This window comes from Ostrea edulis, chromosome 7 (genome assembly GCF_947568905.1).
Source record: "Ostrea edulis chromosome 7, xbOstEdul1.1, whole genome shotgun sequence".
NCBI classification, from domain to species: domain Eukaryota; kingdom Metazoa; phylum Mollusca; class Bivalvia; order Ostreida; family Ostreidae; genus Ostrea; species Ostrea edulis.
Genome location: NC_079170.1, coordinates 49375372 through 49387515, shown reverse-complemented (window position 1 = coordinate 49387515; position 12144 = coordinate 49375372). Strand labels below are relative to the sequence as shown.

Below are 12144 nucleotides of genomic sequence, written 5' to 3'. Positions count from 1 at the left end.
TAAAAGAAACTAATCCCCACAAAACGTGCATAAAATTAGCAACAATATGACTATTTTAATTAGTAATTTTTGTCAATTATGATTGGGATCGGTATTTTTTTTCTTGAAGATTATAGCCGTATATTTAATAAGCATATCAACAAAAAATTTGCTATGATAATTGTCATAAAAACTCCATTTTAAAAATTACAATATTTAAATGCGTCTTCCTTGCAAGTTTTACTAGATATTTATATCATGCATCAAATCAAAGCGAAGTTTGAATATCAAAATTTTATTTGCAAACAAAACGCCTTTTTTATCTCCCGGAAAAAAATCATTTAAAATAATTGAGAACTTGTATCACGATGGTGGAATCATACTTCATAACGAGCCATGAAATAAAATCTTAATGGCTTAATGCATTGGCTGGCGCGAGTTCCTCCTAGTCCGTAGGGCGTTCGTTTCGCAATCGGGAGATCCCAGCCCTGGACAGATACCGTTTAACACATAAGCAATTAGCTGTAGATTTGTAGCTCTTTGAGGGAGATTGGAATAAACTATAGCGTTATATACCCACTTTTTATGAAACATTTAATTTACAGAAGTTCTTCTGAGCACGATTGAAGTCATAGTCATGAAAGGGCAAAAATAACGAAGTTCAACATTAATCAATCAAATAAATCATATAAAGAGTACAAATAGGGAAATACAGATCCCTGAAAACTCCAGAGGTGACACCAGGTATCTTTTAGGAGAAGCAAGGTCACACCCACCATGAGTCCTACATTTGAATATCTTGATCGGGTAAACTGAGCATTCCCTAGTCAAAATCATTATGTAAATAACGCTCAAACAATTGATATCAAACCCGTCAGACTTTCCGGTTGTATATGTATGTATTTGCAATTTCACGCCGTGGGTATCGAACGAGAAAACCATCATATTACATGTCATGAGGACTCAGTCTGGAAATCAGATACAAGATAATACTGGAAAATGAAAACTTTACAAAGAGTAATTTATGGAATAAATTGAAATATGCCTTAGAATAATTTACAACCATGTAAACAAGCAACTTCTAGCCAGGCATTTACGAACCAATTTTCATATTGAAATACCGTGTATAACTCAGAATACATGCATATATTGATATAACATACATAAATGTATATGCTATTAATTTAATTCAGAGTCATAGACAACATATGTGAAATATATAGAATTACAGCTGCTTAACATCATATAATTAAGCATGGTGTTTAAAATAATGTTTAACATAAAATAATTAAGTATAGTGTTTAAAATATGGCACATTGCTGTAACTAACTGAGCCAATCTAGCCAGACTATAAACTATTATTGGGTGTTACAATAAAACTTCAATAAAACAAAATAATTGGTTTACAAACAAGTTTAGGCTTGGGATAGAACATACGAGAAAATTTCCAACTTCTAGATATTTGGTGTTATGGTTATTTACATTGCATTCCGTCTGTTGTTGTTTATATAATGTATATTTATTTCTCTCTACATATATATAAATGTAAATAAATTCAGTTTCAGTCTAATAAATTCAGCATCTTAACTTTATGAAGGGTTACAAACCTCATCATAAAACCCTATATGAACATGAAAATCCAGTTAATACAGTGCTTCCCCTTGTTAAATTTACAACATCCTTCACGATCTGAACCCCTAACTGTATTGATATCAAATGTTTTGTATAATCAGTTTGAGTTGAAACTTTGTAGTGACTGCACTCTAATGAAACTGACGACCCAACACAGTATGTTGCTGGTTCACCTTTATGTTCAATCAGGTGGCCGACGATTTCACAAAAATAGAAAAGCATTCTTAAAACGTAAAGATAGCAATGCAGTACGTTGCCGCTTCATGTTAAAATAATAGGTGTATAACCGTTCATTCTGTTCATAAACATACAGGTCATATTCTAAACATACTATGGTGGGATCAAGATAAGGTTTTGATTTTGTACTGTTAAGTGACTGTATAACCTGTACATACTCGTATATCTGTAGAACAGTTCTGTGTAATTAATCTGAAAAATCTGATAGAACAAGAGGTACTGTGAGCAATGCTCACTAAGAATACCCCCCGCTTACACCAATCTCCCAAAGGGTGTTGTTAATAGGTATAAATTACCTGTTTCCTGAGTGTAAAAAAATGGTATGCCTTTGTAGAAGAAAATGGAAGATATAGTCCGAACACAAATCCATGGCATAAACCTATAATTTTGACCTTGAGATCAAAGGTCATAAAGTGGTCATGAATGTACATGGCACACAGTCTCATGCTGATAAACCCTTGTCTTATGGTATGACTATGTCAAAATCCTATAATCAATTTTGACCTTGAGGTCAAAGTTCAAGGTCATATAGAGGTCATGAAGGTACCCGACACATCGTCTCATGGTGATACACTCATGTGTCAAATATAATAATAATAATAATAATTGGTTTTATATAGCGCCTTATCCAGCGTATGCTGCTCAAAGCGCTTTACAATTATCAATGTACATTATTATCCCGCCAGACCTTATATCAATCTAGAACTGTCTCGGCCTCCTAGGAAGCATACAGTGCAAGCTGCCATTACAAGCGCTAGAGCACTAACATTCTAACAATATCTTTTACTGTCTATGGACAGGTACCCCTTTTACACTTGGGTGGAGTGAGGAAATTCATGTAAAGTGCCTTTCCCAAGGACACAACGTCAGACCTGCCGCGGCTAGGACTCGAACCAACGACCTTTCGGTCGAGAGTCTGACGGCCTAACCACTCGGCCACCGACGCCACATGGTATGCCTATGTGAAAGAACAAAGAAGTCATGGCCCTGACACGAATCCATTGTAATTTTGACCTTGAGGTCAAGGTCATATGGAGGTCATGAAGGTACATGACACATTGTCTCATGGTGATACACTCATGAGTGAAATATGGTATGCCTATGTCAAAGAACAAAGAAGTTATGGCCTGGACACGAATCCATTGTAAAAAACTTTTAAATTTGACCTTGAGGTCAAGGTCTTATAGAGGTCATGAAGGTAGTCGACACATCATCTCATGGTGATCCACCTGTGTGCCAAATATGGTATGCCTAAGTCAAAGAACAAAGAAGTTAGGGGCAGGACATGAATCTGCACAGACAGACAGGGTGATTCCTATATACCCCCGAACTTCGTTCGGGGGGTATAATAATGCATACGTTTGCTAAATATTTTACAATCATGAATGTATCGGTCAACACTGCTCACATACCTAGTAATATATACAAAATCAACACCGTGTTACGGTGTAACGCTATCTACTTAAAGTGGAGGGTTTTTTTTTTCTGGTGAGGAGCGCATAAGCAAATCACCAATGGTAAACTTCGAATGAGCTATACAATATAATTCCATTAAATGTCACTTTAAAAATATGCTTCTAACAAAGGAGAAAACTGGAGCTGGACTGAAATATCAAGATAAAGATTCCCCAAGAAAATGAAATCACGTCACACTACTATAGCTAGGTGGAGGGGCGGATGGTGTTTTTTCTGTAGTTTGCCAGTCACCTGCCTGCTGGGATTGGAGAGGAGGTTGTGTATTATACCCTGTTGAATATTGTGTTGCGTAGTTTGCTGTCGGATAGAGGGTTACATTGTTACCCGCCGGTTGTGTTGAATACGCTGCTTGTGGATAAGCTGGTTGTGGATACGCTGGTTGGTTGACCACTGAAACTAAAGAAAGTTAGGAACAATTATGTTACTTTTAAAAGTCACAATTACTGATAGACACTTAACTAAACCGCAAAAATGTAATGAAATATCACAATATTTATCAACAGCAAAAGAAAAAATTCGAAACGTCAAATTAATTGATATTCTCATCAGACGCATCTTGCAATATACACAGTACTAGTATATATCCAAGATCATCGAAATAAATTTAAGAAGATGATGACAAAGAAAAGGAGGGAGATGAGAGGGGGGGGGGGTAAGGAAATTGCTTGGCGTTGTCCTTATCACATGTCAAATATCTGCTTAACAAAACCCTTTTGAAGATTTTCTCATTAAATCTACAGTTCAAACTTACTCATCCCGAGGGGATCCAGGTTAGATTAGGTCCTCAGTACCCCTTGCTTGTCGTAAGAGGCGACTAAATGAGGCGGTCATTCGGATGAGACCGCAAAAACCGAGGCCCCGTGTCACAACAGGTATGGGGCACAATAAAGATCCCTCCCTGCTCAAAGGCTATAAGCGCCGAGCATAGGTCTAAATTTGCAGTACTTCACCGGCATTGGTGGGGTCTCCATATGAGTGAAATATTCTCGAGAGGGATGATAAACAATATAGAACCAACCAACCAATCAAACTTACTTTGATTTCCCTGACTTGGGGTTAACACCTGTCCTTGTGTGGGCTTTCTCTTACACACACACCAACAAACAAGTCCAGTCAGCAGTGAGATCAAAACAATACCACCGATTACTCCACCAGCGATAGCTCCAACTACAGCGCCATCTATGTCAACAGATTCTATAAATAGTTAACTCAATAATCGATATATAAAAATAATGATGATAATAAATCGCATGTAAATGCTTGCATACATTTATCATAGGCAACATTTGTCCCCATAATATTTTGTTCTATTTTTGGAAATAAAGATTTTCATATTTCATTATATTTGTGAACAAGTCCCAGTTGTGTAATCAATTGGTGTCAACCAAATCTCATGAAACCAAATTCTTCTGTAAATGCATTAAACAACCATATTCTTACTTATCAGTTCGCATGCAAAGGCCTATGATCAATCACACTCTTTGATGCCGATTCTGAGCCAACTCTTATAACACAAATAATACCACATATAATAGATGCGCATTTACCCAATGCATCTTGTGCATAGTGTTTGTTATTCCGGAATATTCCCGTCTGGCAAACCTAGTCTAAAATTAGCGCATGATCCATGCTTCCTCTCTTCAAGTCTTGGAATTTCGTTAATAGGGTAAGCTGTGCTCAAATTTGTCTTTCGAAAACATCCTTGCTATTATAATAAGTTTAAAATGTTTTGTAACGTCAAAGCATTCCCGCATATTCATTACACAAAAATTTTAATGTGTTTGACATGTTGAGTTGGATGTCCAACCGTTTGCGCTTATACTTTGTACAAATTTGATGTTTTGTGATGATTTGATGTTTTGTGACGTTTGTGCATTTGCGCATACCCATTGTATAACGAGCTTCTTAACAACCCGGGTCGTCACATTTTTTTGTGAATTTGTTTTGTAATGAGGCGGCCCGTTGCTTTGGTACATGTACATGCGGCCTCCAATCTCCGCGGTCAGTAGCGCCATACAAATCTTAATTGACAATTATGGCTAATGCGCTTATTTTGACACTGATTGTATCATTTGTGTGATCTTTTTTATGAATGTCTTAAGCAACACGATTTCCTCGGATAGCCAAGAATAAAGACGTGAAAGTTATGCCAAAGACTCCTTTCCTATTTTTCAGACAAACGATCGAACAAACGCAGTCATACATATATAGATGCCGATATTTTCAATGTTTAAAAGCGTATACATAACCTTACAATATTTGATAAATATTAATAAAAACTTACAATCAAAAACTTTGTTGGTTGTAATAAGCAGCTTAAATTTGGCATTTGATGTGTCTTTTCCACTACGTTTCTCAAAAAATATGTAGAAAGTTTCGTCCTGGGGGCCGCAGTATTTCTTGTTGTTATTTTCTGTACATGTTACACTCTGTAAAAGAATGAATATTGAAATATAGCTGTGAACTCGAAATAAAAGACACAAGAGTTTTCCACATCTGTTTCATACTTAAGTATTTTATTGAAAGTAGATATTAACGGCAAGCTAACACATCAACCTTATGACAAAGGGGATGATTTCAGCTTCTCCATCGTTAACATCCCATATTTATGTAGCAATATTCCATTATAACCTGCATGTGGTGTTGATTCGATACACAAGAGCTTGTTCTGTGTATGGTCAGATTTTAAATCGAGGCAGGCTATTGACAAACGAGTTGATGGTGCAGGGGTTTCAACAGTCTCGTATAAAGTCAAAATTTTGCAAATTCTATGGTCGTTAAAACGATCTAGTTTGTCAATATAATTTATCATTGGGTCCAATGCTCTCTGCCTTTTCTCATACCGATTATTAGGCCGTTCTTGGCACACTGATTTTGACTACGGATAACCCCGTTTACCTGATCAAGATATAGGGCTCACGGCGGGTGAGACTGGTCGACAGGGGGTGCTTACTCTTCCGAGTCACTTGATCCCACCTCTGGTGTGTCCAGGGTCCGTGTTTGCCCAACTCTCTTTTTGAATTGCTTATAGGAGTTATGAGGTTGGTGATTGTTCGTTATCTTCGCCTTTCGTGTACGTACCAGGCACGTACTAACAGGTGCGTCAAGAAGGGCCTGCCTTCATTTTTGACAAAGTTGCTATCGGTTGTTTGTTAATTGTACTAGTAAAGCTAGTTATTTTCACACACAAAGCAGGACATATTAACAAATTGCCCCCTTTTTAGAAGTAGTAAATTGTAAAGGAAATGGACGAATGAAATTACCCATCACACTTAGGCTAAAAGAAAACAGCTAGTGTTGCGATTTTTCTCAGTGTATATATATAGGAAATCAGTGTAAAATCAAAAGATTGATTTATGTTACCTGTAACGTGCTGCCGCCATATGTAGTTTTATAATCTAATCGCACGGCACAATTTGGATCAGTAAAATTTAAAGGAGTCACGCAGACTTCATATTCATCTAATATTTCATCTCCCTTTCCTTTGAAGGAGTAATCATCGCAGACAAATGAAACGTCCCTTCCGTTATATCCAACGTAAATCCGATCATCCTCATCCAAGTATTTCCAGAAAACCGTGCAGTCCTTTCCAAATTCATCTTTGAAAGGATTAAAAAAAAAAACTGTGAAAGTTCTATTATAAGATAAATCCCTTTTTAGTACAAAAATCACCCTCAGCTTCATACAATGCTTGTCAACATTCATTTATCATATTGAATAAATGTGATATGCGAAACTATGATGATTGATTGTATCTTGCTTAACGTCTCACTCGAGAATTTTTCACTCATATGGATATGTCAACAAGACCGGTGAAGGGCTTCAAATTTAGGCCTATGCTCGACGCTTACGGCCATTGTGCAGTGAGGGTTCTTTAGCGTGCCACAGCTACTGTGACACGGGGCATCCGTTTTTAAGGTCATATCCGAGAACCCGTGACATTCACATCTGTTTATTCCGAGCGTTAGGCGATGAAACAGTCACTACCTGTTTTAACGACTTAGGTATGTCACGGCCGGGATTCGAACCCCGGGCCTTCCGCATGCGGGGCGAACTCTAACCTCTCGGCGACCGCGGCGCACTTCATTATAAAATATGTTATTTGTGACATACATGTATACATTGTAATGAACTATTTTTCTTTTTTAAAAATGCGTTTTACACTAACGCTATTTTTTTTTGTGATGTACATATTTTTTTTTTTTTACCAAAGTGATTGAATCTATTATAGTATGAGTGAAGACCTACTATTGAGCGGATATGTATAAGCATGAATATGTAATCTAAATATTTAGATATTCAGCTGAATGACAGTTGTAGATTTAAATGATAAACTCATGATTTTATCCACGTCAGTATGAAAGTATACTAAATAAAATCTATATACTCTATGAAAGTATATAGATAGCATCCTAAAATACTTTTTAGAACATTCTTTAAATCAAAACATGTATGTACAAAGTGATCATTTGCAAGAGATCATCGGTTCTTGCGCATGAGCATTACCTTCTTATCAAGGCAAACGTTTTGGACTGCGTTCATATTTACCATGCTTTATGAAAGGCAAGATAGGACAACTTATTACATGTATATAATGTTTGACGTAAGCTAGGACAACTTATTACATGTATATAATGTTTGACGTAAGCTAGGACAACTTATTATATGTATATAATGATAGGACAACTTATTAATTACATGTATATGTTTGACGTTCTTTTACGTTTCCGGTTTTAAATTTTAAACACCTACTAGAAAGTTCCGGTTATAACTTCTTTGTCGGATGTTTGTAGTTTACGAGAACTGTACGAGTCAAATTTAGCATTCAAATGTGAATCTTCAGATATATTTACCATGAATTAATATAGTGTCAAGTCCTCACTAGCTCCACTGGTACAAAACAATGTAATATCTACACTGATCTCTAAAAGGCTCAATATATAGCATGCAATATAAGCCTGAACAAGTTAAAAATCATACATAGGCGTGACCTCACAGTGGAATTCAAACTGTTTTTAGTGAGTTTGTGTTTAGTTCAAAGAAACCCAGAATAATAAAGCCTCAGAAAATCATCAGCAAAATTGTTGAATATTTGAACTCTTCTTCATAAGTACTTTCAAGAAACAAAATCATTTGTTCATGAGCTGTAGTTGCTAAAATCTACATGAATTGTATGTTACACTATATTTATTTTTTCTATAAGTATGAGATAGCATGTATGTATTTTTATATATGATATGATTGATAGCCAAAAAAAAAAAGAATAACACACACACACATTGTTAGAAAAAGGAAGGGGGTGGGGGTGCCCCACCCCCACTCCTTGTGTTCTAATTGTCTGGTAGGACAAAATTTTCAGTGTGAAAATTCACACACACACACACACACACACACACACACACACACACACACACATATATATATATATATATATATTGTTATATTCTGTTAATCTTGATTTTAAGACTGTATTTGCTGTTAAAATTTACTATTTTCAAAGTGTGCAGAGAATAATTGTAAAACTTAAATTAAAAAATGAGGGTTTACGTATTCAAGAGACCATTTTGTAAAATATCTCTGGTCAACTATGGGAAAATATGTTTTTTGTTAACCTTAGATATAATTCTAAATATTTTTCAAGAAAAACTGGCATCTAAACATTTTAGATTTTGAGAATTTTTTAAAATTGCGATATTCTGTGATTTTTTTCTCTGAAGGATGTGAGCAGATTAAACAACAATTGTGTATGTTTTCAATTGAATATCTTTAAAAATTCTCTCAGTAAATGAATATCTATTGGTTTTTATATATTATAGCTTAATATTATGTGCTTTGGTACATAAATTAATAAAACATGAGATCATGCATCCTTGTGTTAAAATTTGGCTTTTGCATTTGGGGGTATATGTGCTCTGTAGCACATATTATAAAAATAAACCCGCAAAGGTATGTCTAATATGGGTTTTTTAGTTAGTTTATGAGTTGTTAAAGGTATTTAAATGAAAAAAACAACAACAACTGATTAACAGAAATTTCTAATAGTATTTACCTACCTTATTACATGTATATAATGTTTGACGTAAATAAGCTAATCAGTCCGAGTTGGTTCATAGAAAAAGACCTTGGTTGTTTAAAAAAAAAACGACCCCCTTGACTCTGTCAAACTTTGTTCGTCAGTAAACAACAACTGTTTCTCGTATTTATGAAGTATTACCTTTCAACCTAACCGTATCTTATAACAATGTATCACCCCTCTGAAGCATGTGTTCTATTAAAAGCAATGATACTTACAGGTATCGGTCCATCCAAATGCTTCCGCAAAATTTAAAATTGCAAGAAATGAACATGTTATCCATCTTGTAATTTCCATCTTATAGGGCTCTTGACAGATCTATATCTGTAATTAAGAAATGACCATGAAGTTTTACATAATGTTTTCAGCTGAAATACCAACAATGCAACTTACATTTAAAATTTGTAACTTGTGTAACGCAAGTGCATGAAGTCATGTGGAACTATTTTTACAATGTTAACAATGTACAGGTTACTTTTACGGTCTATATATTCTATATCGCATGTACAGCATTATAATCACTGAGGAAACCTAACACACAGCTACAGCGACACTCCATATCTTTAATGGAAATCAAAATTAATCTTTACGAACTGTGTACTGCTAGGTAATGAAAAAAAAGGAAAACTATATAAGAAAACAAAATTGAGAGTACTTCAAACGCCGAGTGATGGAAACATCAGTGGGGGACCAGGTAGGGGCGTCGGCAAAGGGGCGGCATGATACATGATACTGGGGTCTGGCCTATATTTTAGGTGGTGTATTTACGACATTGACAGAATAGGAAACGGATATCAAGATTCAGGTGGTAATCTGTAAGTCAAAACATGTTAGGCAGACCCCTCCTTTTGATCCAGTTCGCCTCTCCAATGTCAAATACTTGCCGACGCTCCTGCCAAGTGCTGAGGCGGGGTAACAATTCCCTGCTGACCTTCCACCCCCGCAATGTCAATCTTAATCAGGTAAACGAAGCAATCCGTTGGCAAAATTCGTATCAAATATAATAGCAAAATATTCGGTGTATCTATTGACAATTTTACATATCCGTCAACGTCAACCGATGTAGACGTAACAAACAAAAAATAAGAAACACATAGTTGTTCGTTGTGCTTACCTCCTGAAATAGATTCTTTTATTTCGTGAGACGATGTGTGAAATTTATGTACTAGGTTTCTCTTCAGCCGTTCCCTTATTCGGACTTGTATCATGCAAAGTTTTGGATCTTTTGACTATCATAAATAAATTTAACATTGCTTTGAACGTTATTTAATAGAATATTTTCTGAAATTGCCAGATATTTTGTTCCATTCAAACGCATTTCAGCAGTGCATATATATGATATATGGAACTCATGCCCTGTTTCTGGCCTCAAGCGTTAAGAAATGCAATATTTCAAATATCCGAATTACATGTATAAACGTTAAATCAAAGACTCGTTCATCCATAACTTGATTATCTGTTCTTGATACATTGTATTGATTACATCTCACTACGTGATTTGCAAATACCTTTAGAAATCATGTATAAAAATAACAACATGCGTCAAGACCATCGTGTGTTGAAATTTGAATCGATAATGATCAATACTATATATATATAAAGGCGTCTGGTGTTAGCTATTGTGAAATATCATATACTCTACTTATACAAAATTAACATACTGTTTGGTAACATTGATCCTAGAATTCAAGACAAAACCAAAAATGAGCAACTTACCTTCCTTTGTCAACACCTAACACGGGTAGAATAACAACAAACATATGGCTACCCATACTTGCCAACGAAAATATTTTGAATGTAATGAAGCACTGCGTCGCTATCATTACCGACTCTCAAAGTGTATGCATATGGATGGTTGAATGCTTTCATTTATTCATTCATTTTGTATACCCATGTGTATTATTGTCTATGTATATTTAAAAAAATGGTTTCTGTGAAATATTATTCCATTAACATTGCTTTTTCTGAAATTATAAATTTTGATTTACAACGTAAGCATAATAGATAAATTTTAATGTCCTATGAACAATAAAACTTTATATAGTACTTATGAAAATATGCGTAAAATAAATTCAGGCTAGTCAAACTGTTGCGTTTTGTCGATAACGATATTCATGTACATTGTCAAGCTATTTTGTTTTGCAGAAACATGAGGCGATACATGTTTAAATGTTCGCACCGCATCCGGAAGGCCGGGCTTCGAATCCCGGCCGCGACAGACCTAAGTCGTTAAAAGAGGTAGTGACAGTTCCATCGTCAAACGCTCGGCATCAGGTGTGAATGTCACGGGTCCTCGGATATGACCTTAAGAACAGTAGGTGTAGCACGCTAAAGAACCCACACTGCTCAATTGCCGTAAGCGCCAAGCATAGGCCTAAATTTGAAGCCCTTCACCGGTCTTGGTGACGTCTCCATATGAGTGAAAAATTTTCGAGCGAGACTTTAAGCAATATACAATCAATCAATAGTATATCACAGTGAGAGTCAGTATGGCAACGAAAACAAAGCACGTCCCAGGGTACTCTCGGAAATAACAGTGGTTCCAATTTTCACCTAGAAACATTCATATTCTTCTTCATAGACGTAGGAAATGCATGCACAAATGTTCACTATTATCAGGTAATGAGAGAGGATTCGTGTACAATTGTTCACTATTACAATGTACCGGGTAAAGATGACCATATAGCCACCCGGTGACAAAGTGAACGTTAACCGCTGATCCACATAGGTCGTAGCGGAAACAGTTT

At 35.8% G+C, this 12144-nt stretch overlaps 1 protein-coding gene across 1 annotated transcript; it reads right to left on the bottom strand.

Moving 5' to 3' along the window:
• Positions 1–983: 983 nt before the first annotated feature.
• On the bottom strand, positions 984–11173 carry LOC125656130 (uncharacterized). Its single transcript, XM_048886719.2, has 7 exons — positions 11114–11173; positions 10512–10626; positions 9616–9721; positions 6688–6923; positions 5609–5753; positions 4360–4503; positions 984–3720 (listed from the first exon to the last, which is right to left on the bottom strand). The coding sequence occupies exons 3-7, from the start codon at positions 9692–9694 to the stop codon at positions 3491–3493; spliced, it is 834 nt and encodes a 277-aa protein (XP_048742676.1). The 5' UTR covers positions 9695–9721; positions 10512–10626; positions 11114–11173; the 3' UTR covers positions 984–3490.
• Positions 11174–12144: the final 971 nt, after the last annotated feature.

Coding starts and splice junctions, on each gene's coding strand:
- LOC125656130 (XM_048886719.2), bottom strand. CDS start 9,694: ATGGAAATTACAAGATGGATAACATGTTCATTTCTTGCAATTTTAAAT. Junction 4,504..5,608: donor AACCAACAAAGTTTTTGATT/GTAAGTTTTTAT, acceptor CTGTTGACATAG/ATGGCGCTGTAGTTGGAGCT. Junction 3,721..4,359: donor CCCAAGTCAGGGAAATCAAA/GTAAGTTTGATT, acceptor AACTTTCTTTAG/TTTCAGTGGTCAACCAACCA.